The sequence below is a fragment of the Rhinopithecus bieti genome, unplaced genomic scaffold, assembly GCF_001698545.2.
Source record: "Rhinopithecus bieti isolate Rb0 unplaced genomic scaffold, ASM169854v2 scaffold_5051, whole genome shotgun sequence".
Lineage (NCBI taxonomy): Eukaryota > Metazoa > Chordata > Mammalia > Primates > Cercopithecidae > Rhinopithecus > Rhinopithecus bieti.
Window position 1 is genome coordinate 904,205 of NW_016804599.1, and position 20,817 is coordinate 925,021.

The 20,817-nt window shown below is 34.1% G+C and overlaps 1 protein-coding gene across 3 annotated transcripts in view; it reads right to left on the reverse strand.

Annotated features, from left to right (window-relative positions):
* Positions 1 to 20,817, reverse strand: part of GLS (glutaminase) — an 85,293-nt gene that overhangs the window by 31,878 nt on the left and 32,598 nt on the right. The window contains exons 8-15 of one of the 3 annotated variants that reach the window (XM_017869368.1): positions 12,100 to 12,132; positions 11,956 to 12,014; positions 9,527 to 9,593; positions 8,917 to 8,967; positions 6,057 to 6,233; positions 2,765 to 2,896; positions 1,705 to 1,797; positions 1 to 679 (exon numbers count right to left, since the gene is read on the reverse strand). In XM_017869368.1, the coding sequence (XP_017724857.1) occupies positions 650 to 679; positions 1,705 to 1,797; positions 2,765 to 2,896; positions 6,057 to 6,233; positions 8,917 to 8,967; positions 9,527 to 9,593; positions 11,956 to 12,014; positions 12,100 to 12,132 (642 nt within the window). In that variant the 3' untranslated portion in view covers positions 1 to 649. The remainder of the gene's footprint in view (positions 680 to 1,704; positions 1,798 to 2,764; positions 2,897 to 6,056; positions 6,234 to 8,916; positions 8,968 to 9,526; positions 9,594 to 11,955; positions 12,015 to 12,099; positions 12,133 to 20,817) is intronic. The other 2 variants (XM_017869367.1, XM_017869366.1) reach the window with 2 other exon arrangements.

Here is a 20,817-nt window from a genome sequence, read left to right on the forward strand (position 1 = left end):
TGCCTTTTTAGTTTTGTATTTAGCATAGAAGTACTTTCTGTTGCCACTACAGACATCAAGTTAGTTTTAAAAATGGAAAGGAAAAAACAAAATGCAGCAAAAGTTATGAGTTTAATTTGTGAATTTTAGAACTAAGAATTACAATTTTCTGTTACTATTGTCAAATGGGATTATCTGACCACATAGTTAACATTTTAATTACATCAAGAAAAATTTAAATTTTTCCTTTTTGTATTTTTAAAAATAAAGCAAATTTATGTACTTGTGAATATTTTTTAAAGTCCAACAAATGCACTTCTTAATCTACTGTCTTTATACAAAGATTAAAAGGAAAAAAAAAAGCTTTATGGCTCCAGCACCCAAGATTGAGAACAAAAAATACCTCAAATAAATATTTATAACTTGCAAAAAAAAAAGCTAAAGGTGTTTGAAAGCTTAAATGAAGAAACATTCTGAAACTAGAACCCATTTCTTTAGCTTTTCTCTCCCAGACTTTCCATTCTATATACTACAGTTGTAGAGATGTCCTCATTTGACTCAGGTGACACTTTTTTCCATACTGTCTCTTTTAAAGCAAGTTCTTGTTGGAGACTTTCATAGTCCAATGGTCCAAAGGAATGCTAGTTGTTCAAGCAACATACATAATTTATTAGTGCACTTGAGTGAAGAAAGGTCCAAGCTATAAAATGGTATTTTTCAATGAACATTATTAAAATGTTAACATTTTAAACCACCACCTCTGACATTTTGCTTCATGTTACTCAGGTCGACTCCCACGGAAGTTTCTATTCTGTTGGTTTTGCATAATTCTTACATAGTAACAGAAATTAATTTGATAAAACTAACAAAATGTAGTTTTAGCACTACAGAAAATGTACTTACTATATATTAAAAATATTTTCTACTTACAAGTTCTTCATATTATATTGAGGTCTAATTAGGTAATTTTACTACAAACATTTTCAATATGGTACGCAAAGAAACTGAATCAAAACTCTCAACACAAGCCCCTTGGTGCAGTGAAAAACTATATAAAATATAGACCAAAAAAGTTAAGTCCTGACTCTTAATACTACTTCTAAAAAAGGAATATATGTGTACAATAGTATGAAGCCAATACATTGAATAAAAAAAAAAATAGGACCGTAAGATTATTAGGAATACTGCATTAAACACGGTGGAAAAAAATATTTCATCTACAGTGACCTAACAAAACTTTTGAGGCTTCATATGGTCTCTCGCTAATATGATAATCCTTTTCCATTTACATATCCATCTACACAGTATGCAAGAAATTAAAACAAACTTCAATTTAGGACTGACAAATATTAAAACAATGCTTTATAGCATGTAGCACGTTTCAATGTCTTTTTTTTCTTTTTTAAACAGAATCAATTCTAAAAATCTTGCTTAAAATAGTGGAAAATGGAAGGGGAAAACCCTGACACTAGGCTAACCAGTTTCAATTTAAGTAACAAAACAGTAATATTTAAATATCTATATCTATTAACTATCTATTAAGCAATATTTAAATATCTTATACTGGTGATCCCGGATTAAAATGTCAACAATTTGTTTACACTCATTTATGAATAGCAAAGACCCGAGGCCACTAACAAACTAAGATTTTATTTATACAGGCAAATATCACTTTTTCTCTTCTTATAAATTTTATATAATTATCTAAATAAGAATTTTGCTTACCCTTTGATCACCACCTTCTCTTCGAGGATCAAGTTTTTTTGCAAAGTGTCTCAAATTATCATAGTTATGGAAATTACACAGAGAAACAAGATCCTGTAAACAGTTATACAGAACAGGTATAAGAAATTGGCTATTCATTGGTTATGTATATCCATATTTTAACAAACTCTGCTTATATAGTCCAGCTTAGAAATCATTACTACATGCTAATAAAGTAGTATAATGCATCAATAAGAGAACTAAAATCAGAGTAAGATATGGATACAAGTTTTAAGGGCACTGCCTATTAACATGAACCTAGGTCTCAGCCAATCAAATCATCTTTCACCTTCTACAAAATAGGGTTTATAACCGGCCCCATGAAAGAATCCTTCTATCAAATAAGTGTAAAGCAACACTAAAATATAAGTAAGTACTCTGGTTACAATCTACTATACTTTATATGCAATCCAATGTCATACTCTAGTTTTTGTAAAATATAAAAGACTGGAAAATAAAACAAGTTTGAGTATGGCACTCAATATGAACTCTGGAAAGTAATAAATGTAAATAAAACTAGAAGCTCAAACATTAGCAGGAAGTAGGTAACAACAAAATACAGAACTATCAAGAGCAGTTAACACTTTAAAACTGTTTAATCTTTTTTTAATTTTCAGTGCTTATTTCCTCAAAAAAATGTTTAAAGGTAGTCAATGGATAAAGATATTTAAAAATGCAGATTAAAGATAAACCAAAATAATTCTTAAGATATACTGGCTTTTAAATTACTTCTCCAAGTTTAATATCTTTTGCTGAGCTTTTGAAAATTGATACTAATTCTAACCATGAAAATTAAAATATTAGCATCTAACAAATATAATCTGTGGGAATAATTAAATGGGAGCTGTCTGACAGAGGCAACTTGAAGCTCCTCTGGGAGTATTTCCACAGCTACCTATTAACTGGCACACTATAGGTGGAAGGCCAAGAGTTAATGAACTATGGAAAATAGGTTACAAAAAAGAATCATTGGATGGCTCAACTTGTATCATCATTATTCTCATTAAGAAAATATGCTTACGTGACAAAAGTGAATTCCCTTAACACTGTTGCCCATCTTATCCAGAGGAGGAGACCAGCACATCATACCCATAACATTGGGGACAACTAAAAGAATGCCTCCAGCAACTCCAGATTTTGCAGGAAGACCAACCTAAAAATAATTCAGTAAAAGAGTATTCAGGTAAAAATTTTAAAATAAGAAATGTTATGTTCAACAATAGGGAAATTGGGGCTGGGCACCGTGGCTCACCCCTGTAATCTCAGCACTTTGGGAGGCCAAGGCAAGCAGATCACTTGAGCCCAGGAGTTGGAGGCTAGACTGGGTAACACAGGGAGATCTCATCTCTACAAAAAATAGCAAGACACAGAGGTGCACACCAGTAGTCACAGCTACTCTGGAGGATGAGGTGGGAGGATCACATGGCCTCAGGAGGTCAAGGCTACAATGAGCCATGATCACACCACCGCACTCCAGCCTGGGTGACAGAGCAAGATCCAGTTTCAAAAAAAAAAAACAAATTGGGAAATCGGTTTAAAAATTAAAAATTATCTCCTGACCTCGTGATCCTCCCGCCTCAGCCTCCCAAAATGTGCACCTGTAGTCCCAGCTACTCGGGAGGCTGAGGCAGGAGAATGGTGTGAACCTGGGAGGCAGAGCCTGCAGTGAGCTGAGATGGCACCACTGCACTCCAGCCTGGGCGAGAGAGTGAGACTCCCTCTCAAAAAATAAAAATAAAAATAAAATATTATACATATACACACATACTATAGAATTTCAACATTAAAAATATTGTAGATAAATTTTTATCAACGTTTATAAAAGTTATAAAACTGGGTGCAGTGGCTCATGCCTGTAATCCCAGCACTTTGGGAGGCTCAGGTGGGCAGATCACCTAAGGTCAGGGGTTCGAGACCACCCTGGCCAACATAGCAAAACCCCTTCTCCACAAAAAATACAAAAATTAGCCGTGTGTGGTGGCAGGCACCTGTAATCCCAGCTACTCGGGAGGCTGAGGCAGGAGAATCACTTGAACCTGGGAGGCAGAGGTTGCAGTGAGCCAAGATCGCACCACTGCACTCCAGCCTGGGTGACGGAGCAAGACTCCATCTCAAAAAAAAAAAAAGTTACAAAACAGTTTGGGATAGATATGAATATAGAAAAATTGTTTAAAGATACACTCTAAGGAATTATAGCAGTTACATCTAAATTGTGAGGCTATGGATGCTTTCATTCTTTCTGACTATATTTTCTAATTGTTCTAAAATAAATGTATTGTTTTTAAATATAACAAATTATTTTCTAAATATTTTACAATTAGAAAACAATAAAAAGTTATATATTCTTAAAAGATTTTCTAAAATGGTAATTTAAATTACTCCTCAAAAAATTTAAGTTATATTAGCAAAACTTGACAAATGATAAAAAAAAAAAAATTAATGTCATTAGGGCAGTGTTCATTAACTGCTTACTAACATTCAGTTAGTAAATACCTCTGGATAGAAGTATACTAATAAGGCCGGGCGCAGTGGCTTGTGCCTGTAATCCTAGCACTTTGGGAGGCCGAGGCAGGCAGATCATGAGATCAAGAGATAGATACCGTCTCAGCCAATATGGTGAAACCCTGTCTCTAGTAAAAAATACAAAAAATAGCTGGGTGTGGTGATGGGCGCCTGTAATCCCAACTACTCGGGAGGCTGAGACAGAAGAATTGCTTGAACCCAGAACACGGAGGTTGCAGTGAGCCGAGATCACGCCACTGCACTCCAGCCTGGGTGACAGAGTGAGACTCCGTCTCAAAATAAGTAAATAAATAAATAAACAAATAAACAAAAATAAAAGAAGTATACCAATAAAGTACTTTTACACAAAACTAAACAAAACAAGCAGACAGAAAAAAAAAAAAAAAACACCTGAATTGGATCTACAAATTTATAGGAAATACAAGGGACAATGGAACAAAGGTAATCAGCAACGTACAGACAGTAGAAAAGTGTATAGACTAAATGACCCAGTTTTTCCGACCAAACAAGAAAAAAAGAGACTGGTCAAAAGAAGACCAATAGATTAAAAAAAAAAAAAAGGGACACACAACCCAATCACAATGTATGCGCCTCATTTGTATCCCAAGTCAAACAAACTATAAAATAATATAATAGGCCGGTGCAGTGACTCACGCCTGTAATCCCAACAATTTGGGAGGCTGAAGCAGGTGGATTACTTGAGGTCAGGAGTTCGAGAACAGACTGGCCAACATGGCAAAACCCCATCTCTACTAAAAATACAAAAATTAGCCGGGTGTGGTGGCAGGCGCCTGTAATCCCAGCTACTCAGGAGGTTGAGGCAGGAGAATCACTGGAACTCAGGAGGCAGAGGCTGCAGTGAGCTGAGATCATGCCACTGCACTCCGGCCTGGGCAACAAAGTCAGACTCTGTCTCCAAAAAAAAAAAAAAAAAGAAATAATAATTTACAAGATAATCCAGGAAATCTGAACACTGACTAAATATTTTGATGATATTCAATTTAATATTGATATTAATAATGATATTAAAGTTTTGACATGTAATATTTAATTTTATATGTAAAATTATATTATTGTTATGTTTTGTTAAGGGTCCTTATTTAGAATTATATGCTGAAATATGACAAGGATGGGGAAAGAGATGCACATACAGATGAAACAAGATTGGTCATGTATTCATAATTATTGAAGCTGAGTGATGGATAACATTAAATGCATCTCTCTCTCTCTCTCGTTTTACATGTTTGAAAATTTCCAAAACAAAAAAAGCTTTTAGAATGGCATTATGACTTGACATGAGCAGAATTAAACAAGAAAAGTCAATACACTTTAGAAGTGGCAAATGCACAACAGAGCTTAAAGCAGTACATTTTTGTTAAGTTTTAACTTTAATATACTTTTAGTCATTAAAACATCTATGGCTGTAACCAAAGATGTGAAACGTCACGTCTTTGCAAACTTTCTGAACTTAAAGAATTCTTAAGATACATAATCATCATAATGCTAAACATTAACAACTAAAAGTAAAGAAAGACTGGACTAACCTTATACACTGGATTGCCTTAAAAGCAGAAGGAATGAGGTTCTACAAATCAAACTTCCAAGTTCTTAAGAATCTCTGGTAGACCTTAGCTCTATTCCTTACTAATCTTGTAACAAATTAACGTTAAAAACAAGCCTCTCAAAAATTAATATACAGCTTTAGAAGCAAAGTTCAAACTGCATTTTTTCAAAGAACCAGTTCAGACTAGTTTCTTGCCAGAGAAAATTAAGATAAAACAATTACTTACATGGAAAGCAAACTGCCCTGAGAAGTCATACATGCCACAGGAATGCATCAAACTCAAAGTATTTCGAACTGCTTCAGGGCTCAGTACTCTTTCACCAGTAATTGGGCAGAAACCACCATTAGCCAGTGTCGCAGCCATCACACTGGCTGATTCACAAGTCACTTCAATGGAGCACAGCTAACATAAAGAAAAAGCAGAATTCTCATATTACTTTTAATATTACTGTTCACTTCTAAGATAATCTATTTTATTTGGTATTTCATACAGATCTGAAATATTGCTTCCAAAGAGATTACTTTAATATAAACTTGAGGACATTCTAAAGATTTTAATTGACCAAAGTCCTACCCCCTTTTAAGGTTTACCCTGATTTGGCCAAAGATACTCAGTCTTTTAATGGCAGAACTAGACTAGGAAGTGCCAGCCTCTAAACACTAAGATTTGTTATTATCCCATGTGATATTCAAATCTGCTTAAATATTAATACTTTCTGTGGAATACACAAGCATAATTACTTTTAACTCAACAACAAAAAAAATGAGCCATGAAATATTTTTAAGATAAAGCACCATACATGAGGATTATGACAGTGTCTACATAAGAAATCATCATTTAAAAAAAAAATGCTAAAGTGCCTGACATTTCACCCATAACAAAGCTCAGTATCCCCATTTATATGGTAACAGGCAAAGGACAAAGGGGAAGAAAAAAAATAAAGCAGCTCTGTCTCAGATGCTCTGTAAGCCTAAACCAGAATGTTATCCTTTAGACCACTTATTAATATTTATTTGATATTTACTATGGGTGCTAAATATACCCTCTAGGATGAAATCTTTGCATTTAAATACAATCAAAATAATGAAAATAGTTCACCATACCAAACCCAAAGTTACCCATAAAATGAAAATAAATGTTTCCACGTTTTATTTTTAGCTAATAGTAAGCAAAATTGGGATGAGATGGGGTCAAAAAAGAAAGTAGACAGGAGAAGAATGGGTTCTCAACTTGTAAATTTGCCTCAGCCATACTCCAAGATCTACAAGAGGCACAAAGAGGTTTGGAAATAGCAAGGAGGAAAACTAAGTATAGTGAATTAGAACACTGTGTGTTTAACTTTGACTAGATTGCCTATTTGTATCAAAAATCTCTTCCCTATTTCTCAAAAACGACAGAATTGACTTACAATACTGCCCGAGAGCAAAGACGTGTGATAAGGTCGACTTAATCATGCAAGGCTTTCTGAATTCCAATGATCATTTCCTAATGTATACTTAACATTAATTGGAATTTTGTTTGTCATAAGGCAGTACATTATTAATTTGCCCAATGCTAACTTGGGTACTCTCCTGCAAATCTCAATAGTCGTTCAATTTGATGCAGCCCTTCTCCAAAAAAGTCAGTATCACTTCTATGGCCGTTTCTTGATTTTTGCCATGAAGTACAGAAATGTCACATTATAGTAGATTCTATAACAGCCAAATTTAAATATGTATTCCAAAGGAAAAGAAGCTTATGGAAAAAATTCATACAGACCAGGAAAAAATAAAGGCTAGTTTCAAAGGAATTTCACATATCATCTCATGTTATCTTCCACATAATATGGCAAGAGAGGTCAGGCATATGCTACAGATAAGGAAACTAGGGATCCGTAACTAAAATTAAGTCACATGGCTAATAAGTCACTGGGCTAGACCTTAAATTTTATATTGATGGTCTGGATTCCCAGTTTACGCTTTTCACATTGGGCAGATGAAAAGCTGCAACCTGGACATCTATCAAAATCTAACTCATTATCAACCTCACTTACATATTCTCTAAGATTACTGAAAGGTTAAAATTAAGGAACCTTTAAAAGTAAAGACAGGCAAATGTAAAGTGAACTAGAAATTAACAATAATGTAGCCTCCTATGTGGCTTCACATTACAGTCCCATCAGTGGCACCAACTGTGTTTAATCTGCAAGAATAAATTGAACTGAAAATGTGGGTGAGAGATATTCTAAATTGAGTTCTATACCACAGCCCACTGTGTATAACATGGTCCCTCTTGCCCAGTCCCACCCCCTCAATATTGAGAGCTACTCTAACTTAGAAGAAAGCCCGACATACGACCTGCAGAAATGAACTAGCACCAGTTAAGACAGGATAGAGTAGTAACAAAGAAATTACAAGATACCAAGTCAGCTGAGACACCGACGCTTTTTAAAGCTTAATAAGAGCCCTCTGATTATTTAAAAAAAAAAAAAAAAAGACTTTTCCCAAACAAAATGTAAAAGCTACAAAAAATTTAGAGTTCAGTTTATAATTAGGAGTGTCAATTTCTGGGAGTGTACATTATTTTTGACAATTCTTCAATATGTTTACAGAAAAAATTGTCCCTATTACATTTTGAGGCATGATATTTTAGGCAACATGGACATAAGACTGCCTTTTATGAAGACATTTTTTAAAGTCAATGAAAAATGTATTTTCTCATGGCCTAGAACCAAGATTTCTGAGACAACTATATTTTGCATAATGTGACACATCCATTTACTTATTTTGAGACGGAGTCTCACTCTGTCACCAGGCTGGAATGCAGTGGCGCAATCTCAGCTCACTGCAACCTCAGCCTTCCAGGTTCAAGCAATTCTCCTGCCTCAGCCTCCCGAGTAGCTGGGACTACAGGCACACACCACCACACCCAACTAATTTTGTATTTTAGTAGAGATGGGGTTTCACCATGTTGGCCAGGATGGTCTCGATCTCTTGACCTCATGATCCATCCACCCTGGCCTCCCAAAGTGCTGGGATTACAGGCGTGAGCCACTGTGCCCAGCCAACACATCCATTTATATATACAATTTATATAATTAAATTACCTGGAAGTAGAAGTCTAATATACCAACCATGTCTGTGCCTTCTGGAAAACACTGAAAAAATAGAAAGGCAATTAAAAATTCAGGCACACAGGAATGCACATAAGTAGAGAAATACACGAAAAATTTCAAATGTACACAAGTGTTTCATTTCAATTAATAAAATAGCATGTAACTTCTAAAAGAGTATAAACATGAAACAAAAAAGCAAAATTTTATCACATCATTTAAGTTTTTAGATAATAGTTTAACTGACAATGATGAAATGATTCTCGATGTATAAATGAAGTTACTAGACCAGCCACTTAAAAAAATCAAGAGTAGTTAACACTAATCAGGTATTATTATGCTTTTGAAAAATTAGACTAAACCTCAAACAAAATTTGTATTAATAAATAAAATTAGTCAAATATTTAAATACTGCCAGATACAAATCAATGTAATAATAACATTAACAATTTGATAATACTGACTCAAGAGCACTCTGCAAAAACTTCTGCACCTTAAATAGTAATAGGTAGTGGCTTAAAGGCTATTGTTGAATTCTTAGAATACATCTTCAGGTATTTTATTAAATCAAAGAATAATTTGAAAGGGAAACAAAATTTAAAACCTTCTTTTCTTTTAAGTAATATCCTATTGCAAAATTTCGATCTCCACTTTCTCTTTCAGACTGAAACCTGGAAGAAGAAAAAAACAAGAAAATTTGCTCTATGTACTTTCTTTAAAAGTGTGATTGTTCATAATTTCATTTGTATAGCAATGTACAGCATGAAGAATACTGAACTAAGATTTAGGACTACAGAGTTCCAATTAATTCTGTCAACAGGCTATTTGTGTAGCTTTGGACAAGTCATTTAAGTGGTAATTCTTTCAATCTTCATTTTCTTGGCTATAAAATGACTGAAATGAATCAGGCCCATTCAAGTCTTCATATTTTGTAAACAAAAAGGCTAATTTTAAAATTCTCAAATCTTCTACCATTAAAATACACTGAAAAACTGCAGAATCCTCTGGCTACCCAAAAGTACAATAAAAGTCTATTTTAATTGACATAATCAGGGAACTTGACATAATCATGGAATTTTCACTGAGAGTGGGAAACACAAAATGGATCTTGCAGGACTCAATGGACTAACACATTTTAGGGTACATCGAGACCATCGAGGCCTAGGCAATGGCAAATTCCATGCAGCATGAACAGTTAGAAAAGTATATGGACAGGGCTCCACTGAAGAACGGCAAATATTCTGATGTAACCAGGAAACAGCACATGGAGAAGTGGGGGAAAACATCAAACAAACGAAGGAGACTGGGACCAAATTATCAAAATCAATAATGCCGAANTAATGTTTCTAATGACAAGGAACCAATCAGACAAATACAAAATGGGAAACATCCACCATACGGCCTGCTGCCTGTTTTTATAAAGTTTTTCAGAACACAGCCTCGTATTGTCTATGGCTGCTTTTCTACTAAACAGCAGAACTGAGAAGTTACAATACAGACAGTATGGTCCATAAACATAAATTATTTACTGTCTGGTCCTTCAAAGAAAAAGTCAGCAACCCCTGGTCTATAAAACAAGCAGCCTGCACTCTTTAAAAATAAAAGCCCATGGCTGGGCGCGGTGGCTCATGCCTGTAATCGTAGTACTTTGCGAGGCTGAGACGGGCGGATCACAAGGTCAGGAGATTGAGACCATCTTGGTTCACATGGTAAAACCCCGTCTCTACTAAAAATACAAAAAAATTAGCTGGGCGTAGAGGCGGGCATCTGTAGTCCCAGCTACTCGGGAGGCCGAGGCAGGAGAACGTGTGAACCCAGGAGGCAGAGCTTGCAGTGAGCCGAGACCGCGCCACTGCTCTCTGGCCTGGGCAACAGAGCGAGACTCCGTCTCAAAAAATAAATAAATAAATAAATAAAAGCCCATATAAAAATTTTTAAAATCAAAGATCTAGAGCAGAGGGACTGTTCTAAGTAAAAAGACAAAACAGACATCGTAATAAATACAATGTAAGAACCTTGATTTGTTCCTGAATCTAAAAAATAATAATAAAAGTTGTCAAGACACTTGGGGAAGAGATGGGAACATTTACATATTGATTAATGTCATGATATTTTAAAATTAACATTAATGTTCTTACATGTGTTAATGATATTGTGGTTATGTAGGAGAATGTCCTTATTCTTAGACTGTTTGTGCTTTCTTATTCAAGGGTGAGGTATCATGATGTCTACAACTTAATTTGAAATGGTTTAGGGAAAAAAAATCTATGTACATACATATTTACATATTTGTATTCAGAGGTATACATACATATTTTTATCTATCTAAAGAGACGGAGGTTGAGAAAAAGCAAGTAAGACAAAATATTAGAAAATATAGGCCGGGCGCGGCTCAAGCCTGTAATCCCAGCACTTTCGGAGGCCAAGATGGGCGGATCACGAGGTCAGGAGATCGAGACCATCCTGGCTAACATGGTGAAACCCCGTCTCTACTAAAAAATACAAAAAACTAGCCGGGCGAGGTGGCGGGCGCTTGTAGTCCCAGCTACTCGGGAGGCTGAGGCAGGAGAATGGCGGGAACCGGGAGGCAGAGCTTGCAGTGAGCTGAGATCCGGTCACTGCACTCCAGCCTGGGTGACAGAGCGAGACTCCGTCTCCAAAAAAAAAAATATATATATAAGTAAAATATAAGTAAAAGATTTATTTTTTCAACTTTTCTATAGACTGACAAATTTTAAAATAAAAAATTGGGGTAAAAATCCAGATAGCCTGGAACAGAAATAGAAGAGAGGTAAAACAGGTATTATAAGCAAAGATAAAATTGAATAAGCACCAGTAATTTGACATAAACTTGGGGTCTCTTCTGATTGTATGATTACCTATAAGAAATTTGTCAAAACTATTTAATGTATTTTTAAGTGTTTCTGTCAGGTAATTTAGAAATTATTCATTTCCCTCTAATGAAAAGAGAGCAGATCAATTCTAAATACAATGTGTGTTTTTACGTAACAAAACAGCATTTAAAACACTCACGTCGCATTACTGAATCCAACATATTCATTACCAGCCATCTTATTCAAAAACTGCATGACCTATAAACCAAAATTAGGAATTAGTAATCAAAAAACAAATATATAGAAAATGTGGCATGAAAACTGAATGACATGTTGCACTTACATAGTCAAATTTTTCAGCATTATTTACTCCTTGCTGCAAAAAGATAAGAGACATAAATATGTTAATATAGGTACCACCAGAGTTAAGTTTCAAGCTAATATCAAAATTTCAAACAGCTACCGTTATAATATACTGCATTAGTATTTTTAAATCTAGGAAATAGTTCTAAAGTAATTTAACATTTATATAAACTTTTTTACATGTTATTTAATACCCATATGTTGTCGAGATGCATCAGAATTACAAAGGGAATGCTTTATTTTAAGTATATCTTTACCCAACCCAAAGTTACAGAAATTTAACTACAAGTTACCATGAAATTCCCTTATCTTTCATGACAGTACATAATTTTGCTAAAATGTGTTACTTAATCTTGTATTTTAAAAAACTTAAAATAAAGTTTCACCCTTCGAAAAGAATTAAGTATATATAAAATATTTCAATTAAGAAAATCTATTTGTATTTTATTAAATCTTTTAATATTAGAGTTAGAAAATGAGTTATGCTGCAAAACTAATCTTTTATAATTCCAGTATATGCAAACATTCTGGTTACATTTTACTACTGTGGAGAAAGCTCTATTCTTAATAGCTCTCAATTGTTATAATAATATTTGAACTAAAAAAAATTATATTTCACAGTCTAAAAAATTAGCTTCTATTGTATTTAGCATTATGCCAATTCAGAGTATGGAAGATGTATTGTTTCATCACTTTCATTTCTGACATGTTATCTACTGCAAATGTCAATAGGAAAAACCTATGTAACGTAGATCAGTTCAAGTAGCCAAATGGTTTCATTTTACCTCGGCGAAGTTTACAAAGCAGTAAGTTGTAGATCTGAAATCAAACGTATTAATTGGTGATATGCACCCAAAAGAAACAATACATCTCTAATTTCTAAAATAGGCTTAAAATAAAATAATTTGACAACTAAAGTTTTAAAACACATTTTTTTTTTTACTTTACCCTCAAAAAAATCCAAAACATTATACTTTAAAATATTATGGGAGGAAAACCTGTACCAGAGAATTATTTAATTGAATAAAGCCAGGTTCATTCTTTACAAGAGGATTAGAGTGTGGCTGACAATATGTGAAAACCTACAAATCAACTTATTTAAGAAAGATGTGCAATCACATTTATACAATCAGTAGCCAGAAGGAACACCATACTATCTCATCAAAATTAGGCATTAACAAAACTTCAACAAGATTAAGGATAATTTAGTTACAGCCATATTGTAATCACTAACTGTGTATTTTCTCTAAAGTATCCTTTGACATAATTTTTTCTTTCCTTATAATATACCAGAAATCAAAATGTAGAAATGTAACTCCAAAGCTGTTCAATGAAAATAATTAAAAGAAGAAATTACCAACTTCATTGAACTGTTGCAGTTGTCAAAATATTCCATAGATCCTAATGCTGTAAAATATGTAACAACATTTAAACCACAAAAACCTTGGTAACCTTAGAAAAAGCACAAAAAAACAACTATTTTGGAAACGGATGTCAGCATTTGCATTGGGATGTCATATGGATAATTACTGGTTAAACAATCAATGTAAAATAAACAAGTTACGATGAACTTTCATTCTGTGAACTAAACTGTACCCTACAAAAACTCTTACAAGTTGTCTTCATTGGGCTGTCATGTTTAATATACAAAATAAAACCATTCAACTCTAGACTATGGTCACATAATTGGTCTATTTTGTGACTTTACTAAATTAAAGCACAATTAAGTTTTGCTCTTACGTTGTTTTTAAGAAACAACTGGTATTTACCAATGTCTAGCATTATACAGTATAACATTTTGGGTACTCAACATTCTCTAGACAGATTATGTAAATAGAGCAAAACAAAATACAGGCATACCTCATTTTATTGAGCTTCTTCGTTGTGTTTCACAGATACGCATTTTTTAAGAAATTGAAGGTTTGTGATAACCCTGCATCAAGTAAATCTACTGGCACCATTTTTCCAACAGTATGTGCTCATTTTACATCTCTGTATCACATTTTGATAATTATTACATGTCTTATGGGTATCTGTGATCAGTCATTTTTGCTTACTATTATACTTGTTTTGGGGTGCCACAAGCCATGTCCATGTAAAATGGTAAACTTAACCTATAAACGTTGTATATGTTCTGACTGCTTCACTGATTGTCCATTCCCATCTCTCTCCCTCTTCTTGGGACCGCCTATTTCTAGACTCAACAATACTGAAAACAGGCCAATTAATAACCCTACTATGGCCTCTAAACGTTCAAATGAAAGGAAGAGTTGTACAACTCTCACTTTCAAAAAGCCAGAATGATTACTAAGCTTAGTAAGAAAGGCATGTTGAAAGTCAAAACAGACCAAAAGTTGAGCCTCTTGCACCAAACAGTTAGCCAAGTTGTAAATGCAAAATTTCCTTTGCATTTCTTGAAGTTCTTCAAGGTAATTAAAAACGCTACTTCAGTGAACACATGAATGATGGAAAGCAAAACAGCATAACCAGTAACATCGAGAAAGTTTGTGTGGCCTGGATTAAAAAAAAAAAAAAATCAAACTAGCTACAATATCCCTTAGGCCAAGGCCTAATTCAGAACGAAGCCCTAACTCTCTTCAATTCTATAAAGGCTGAGAGAAGTGAGGAAGCTGCAGAAATGGGTTTGCAGCTAGCAGAGGTTGATTAATGAGGTTTAAGGAAAGAAGCCATCTCCATAACATAAAAGAACAAGGTGAAACAACAGCAAGCACTGATGCACAAGGTGCAGCAAGTTATCCAGAAGATCTACCTAACTTCAGTGATGAAAGTGACTACACTAACAACAGATTTTAAATGTAGATGAAACAGCCTTTCATTGAAAGATGACATCTATGACTTTCATAGCCAAAGAGAAGAAGTTAATGTCTGGTTTCAGAGGATAGCCTGACTTGTTAGGGGCTAAGGCAGCTTGTAACCTTAAGTTGAAGCCAATGCTCATTCATCATTCCAAAAATCCTAGAGTCCTTAAGAATTAAGCTAAATCTACCCTGCCTGGGCTTATAACAAAGCCTGGATTGGACCACATCGGTTTACAACATTGTTTACTGAATATTTTAAGCCCACTGTTGAAACCTACGGCTCAAAAAAAGATTTTGTTTTTTAATAGAGATGGGAGTCTCACTATATTGAGCAGACTGGTCTTGAACTCCTTGGCTCAAGCAATCCTCTTACCTCAACCTCCCAAAGTGCTGAGATTACAGGTGTGAGCCACCAAGACCAGCCAGAAAAAAAAAAAAAATTTCTTTCAAAATATTACTGTTCACTAACAACACACCTGGTCACCCAAGAGTTCTGATGGAGATGTACAAGGAGCATAATGTTGTTTTCATGCCTGCTAACACAGCATCCATTCTGCGGGATCAAGGAGTAATTTCAACTTTCAAGTCTTACTATTTAAGAAACACTGTTCATAAGGCAATAGCTGCAATAACAGTGATTTGTCTGATAGATCTGGGCAAAGTAAACTGAAAATCTTCTGGAAAAGATTCACCATTCTAAATGTCATTAAGAACTTTCATGATCATAGGTGGTCGAAATATCAGCATTAACAGGAGTTCAAATGAAGTTGATTCCAATCCTCATGGATGACTGAGGAGTCCAAGCAGAGGAAGTAACTACACATGTGATGGAAATATCAAGAGAACTAGAATTGAAAGTAGGGCCTAAAGATATGACTGAATTGCTGCAATCTCATGATAAAACTTGAACGCATGAGGAGTTGCTTCTCATGGGTGAACTAAGAAAGTGGTTTCTTGAGATGAAAACTACTTCTGGTAAAGATGCTCTGAATATCATTGAAATACAACAAAGGATTGAGAACATTCCATAAACTTAGTTCATAAAGCAGCGGCAGGGTTTTGGAGGATTGACTCCAATTTTGTAAGAAGCTCTACTCTGAATAAAATGCTGTCAAAGAGCATTGCGTGCTACAGAGAAATCTTTCATAAAAGGAAGAATCAATTGATGTGGCAACTTTATTGTTGTCTTATTTTAAGAAATTGCCACAGCCACCCCAATCTTCAGCAACCACCACCCTTATCAGTCAGTAATCATCAACATCAAGACAAGACCTTCCACCAGCAAAAAGATTAGAACTCACTGAAGGCTCAGATGCTCCTTAGCATTTCTTACCTATAAAATTTTTTTTTACTTAAGGTATTCACACTGGTATTTTTTTTTTTAGATGCAATACTACTGCACACTTACTAGATTACAGTATAAACACAACTTTTGTATGCATTGGTTAATAAAAAAATTAGTATGACGTGCTTTTTTGCAATCTTCACTTTAGTTAGGTGATCTGCAATATCTCTGAGGTATGCCTGTATTGAATAAGTGCATTGACTAAAGAATGTTTCTCCCCAAAACTTCTCCCATTTAAATGTAAAGGCATTTGATTATTATTTGTTCATATAATTTACCCTGGAAATGGCATTTAACTTAAGTCAATAAAATATATCTGCTTGTGTATCTCTTGGAAAGACTTCATGTACCCCAAGGATTGATGAGATCTAATAATCATTAACATGTCACATAATTCTGAAAAGTTACAGTAAAAGTTTATTTGCAAAGCTCTTAGGAAAAGCACATGCCTACATATACAAAAGAGAGTAAACCACCCCAATGCAAAATCAAAACTAAAATGATAAAAACCCATTCTCTTCATCATTATGGAGTAGTAGGGTGAGCTGGGTGGAGAAACAGATGTTAACAAAAATAAAAGCTGGGCATGCATATATGAGAGCTGGTCATATTCGTCTATTTTATATATGTTTGAATTTTTTCACAATAAAAAATTAAAGGAAAAATATTTATTTGCTAATAATTTCCCACACTAATTTGCAAGATTTTCCTTTTGAGTATTTTTCTTTCCCATTTGAAACACTCATTGATTTTTAGTTCATGTATCAGTGGATCTCTTCTATTGCTAGAATGAACTCAGGACTAATTCTCTTCCTATTTTTAATTTTTACAGATGTGTGAATTGAGAAACTTTGCTTATAATAGATAAGTACACTGAAATTTTAAAAGTTTTATTATAGCAGTGTTACTCAGTTCTTTACATGCCTCCAGCTCATTACATGCCAAAAGTCATACAGTACTCTATCCTCAAAAATTATGCTAATGCTCTTATTTACCGACAACTTACTCAGATTCTCTTTCGATTTTGTTGAAACCAAAGAACTGGAAACAACCTAGTATACAACAGGACTTATTACCAGTCATTACAATGGTTCACCTTCCTTAACAACACTGACTCTAATATTTCAAAATGTCCTCTTTTGCTGGTGGGCTGAGGTTTTTACAACCTGAAGCTGTGCACTGTACTAAAATTTGAAAGACATGAGAACTATGTCTTTCTTTTGGAAAATAGGAGGACACCTGGACTAAAGGCAGATTAATTTTTTTAAAGGTGCATATAGAAACAGATTTTGAAACTGACTTATCTTAAAACTATCAATGCCCCTTTATTCCTTGGAAAGAATTCCAAGTATGGAATCCAAAGATATGTTTATCCCAGTTTGAAGATCACTGTATGAGCATTATTAGATATTGTATTATTTTGAAAAGTTATAATCATTTGTAGTAAATAGAGTAGAAACATTTTAAAATAAACCAAATTGGAAGAAATATACTTATCAAAATTTCTAATCCACTCACCAAATGATTTTAAAAAAACAAACCCATATGGGTTGTTTGAAAAGGGTAACCAGATACTGATACTAGAAAACTATACAAATTTTTCTGTAAATATGCCTGTCAAGTTACAGAATTTACATTCCTTTGAAGAATACTATATAAATGAAAATTTGATAAAGCACCACTGAGTTTTAACGTTATCTATTAAAAAATTAATGTAACTATATTGCAGTGTTGTTATACAGTTTTTTACAACATATTTATGAATTGATTCATGTATTATACTTTACAACACAGGTGAAAAATACTGTTAACAAGGACATCTGTCAATAAATTTAATACTAAAATGGCTCATTTAAAGTCAATGCATCAATCAGAGTTATTTTGTAAGTATCGCACTTGATTCCATTCATAAAGTATGGAGGTGCAAGCCAATTAAAATTAGACATCACAGAGGAAAAGGCAAAAGAGGTAACTAAAATGATTTTATGAAATATTCTTAATTTAATCTTACGATTGAAAATGGTTTAAAGCTAAAGAGTATTGGGAAAATAAAAAATAAGACACTCCGGGTAAAAAAGAATGTTTTTCTAGATCTAGTATTTTCATAGATTAACCCTAAAATAAAGTTAACAAAACAATTTTTAGTTGACAATAAATGCTCTACCTTTCACTTAAACAAAAAAAGCTAAAGCATACACTGATATAAACGTGAAGTACATAAACCAATATAATCCTGTCTTCTGAAAGTTGCCAGTCCAAGGCATCATGCATTACTCTCAGAGTCACAAACCACTCTTATAAGCAAACCATGTCTTATAAGCATACCTAACAGGCTATTGCTAACACGACCAAATTGAACATTACATACACATTAACTAAGCTTGTCTTGATTTTCAATGAGTACGATTACAAATTGTTTAAAGAAAAAAAACCCTAATTTTTAAAATTCAAAATACTTTTGATTAAAAAGAAAACTGAGCTTCTTTAAATGACAAAAACTGGAAACTACCACTAGAATGAGGCATGCCAAGTAGAGTGGCTCATGCCTGTCATCCCAGCATTTCGGGAGGCCAAACTGGGAGGATCACGTTAGGCCAGGAGTTGGGGACCAGCCTGGGCAACATGGCAAGACCCCATCTATTTGTGACTATTTGTCACAAATAAAGAATTAGCCCTGCATGGTGGCATGTGCCTGTGGTCTCAGCTATTCTGGAGCCTGAGGTGGCAGGATCACTTGAGCACAGGAGTTTGAGGCTGCAGTGGGCTATGACTATACCACTGCACTTAGACTGGGCAACAGACAGACACCTTGTCTCTAAAAAACAAAAAACTCTAAGAGGTAAAAACACAGAAGACAGTGTAACTTTTACTATTTCTAACATGAAAAAGCATGTGTGGCAATTATTTTGCAGTATGTTGTCCTCATTTTCCTATCTTAAGTTACCACCAGATCTTAACTTTTAAACTAAAACTAGGTGAAATTTTACCAGTGAAAAGACAAAAAATAAAATGTAAGGATACTGCTATGTCGTATAAAATAAATGTTTCTTTCAAATTTATTTTTATTCTTTCCTTTTAATCAAGCAATCACACATTATCACCATCCCAAATAAAACAGATTACAACAAAAAGTATTGCTTTAAAGTTAGTAGCTACCACAGAGAAGAAGAGAGGAAGTATAGTACCCTTATGATTTTAAAAATTATGTGCATTTTAAGTATAAAATTACATTTGTTTTTAAAAAGGTATTTACCTATATAGCTTTGTTTAAAATTTTAAATATTGTAGTTTTCCTATAAGCTTAGTAGTTAAGAATTTATGCAACAGGCTCCTTCTGTCCAAATTCTCCTTTTTTCCACAATCTGCTAATCCTTTTGAACATTTGCTCTGCCTCTTCCCCCATTTCCTGAGGATCACCACCAATCCTACAAGGAAAAAATATCAATACTACAAAATTATGAAATCAAGAGTCTTACTAAAGACTCTACTTAATTTTGGGGTGGGGAAGTAACATGAAGAAAATGATTTTAATGGCACCATGATAAATTCCTGAATTTTGAAAGAAAAAAAAAATCACAAATAGTCTTAAGGTCATCAATTAAAAGAGCTAAAAACAGAATTCACCTCTAGTAGCCATGGTGAAGTATCCGTGGCTTTGGGTACTCAGATGCAAGCACCTTGGAAAAGGGCCTGTTTCTTTACTGACTAATGTCCAAAGAATGACTACATAACATTTGCTATCAAATGAGATACAACCTTTAAGCCAATAAATTGCTATTGTTTGAACCAGTTCAAATTAAGAAAATAGTACTTCTGCATTTTGGACAATATAACTATGCTAATTAAAATTAAAGATGTCATCAAGAGAAATAGCAAACACCTAGGTTAAATATGGCAGAGTGAATTGTATTAACAGCAAATTGAATATCAGGAGATTTAGTTCAAGTCCAATTCTACTGCTGTTACAACCTTGCCAGGTTCTCAGCTTCCTCAGTTATATAAAATAAGAGAACTGCGTTTGACAATGTTTAAGCCCTTTTGGCTATGGTTTTATTACCTAAATTTCAAACCAATACCAATTTATAAATACAATGTGATCATACAATTTGCAGAGATCACATTATAGATATTTATATGAATTTAATCCTTTCCCTAAAAGATTCTAAGAAAAATATTACACATTATGGGGCATTCAATTTTACATAGGGTTACATTAGGCTTTCCTCTCCAAGATTTGTATGAACTTCACTTAAAGAAAAAAAAAAGCACTTGAGAAACACATGCTAAAACAAAACAAAACTCAGGAGAAAGTGACCTTAAATATAAACCATATCCTGAAGCCTCATTTCCAACTTTGCCAATAGATTTAAATTTTTATGAAAACTACTGATCAAATTTGTAGGTACAAGATGACTCAATTAAATTTTGCCGGCCGGGCGCGGTGGCTCAAGCCTGTAATCCCAGCACTTTGGGAGCCCGAGACGGGTGGATCACGAGGTCAGGAGATCGAGACCATCCTGGCTAACAGGGTGAA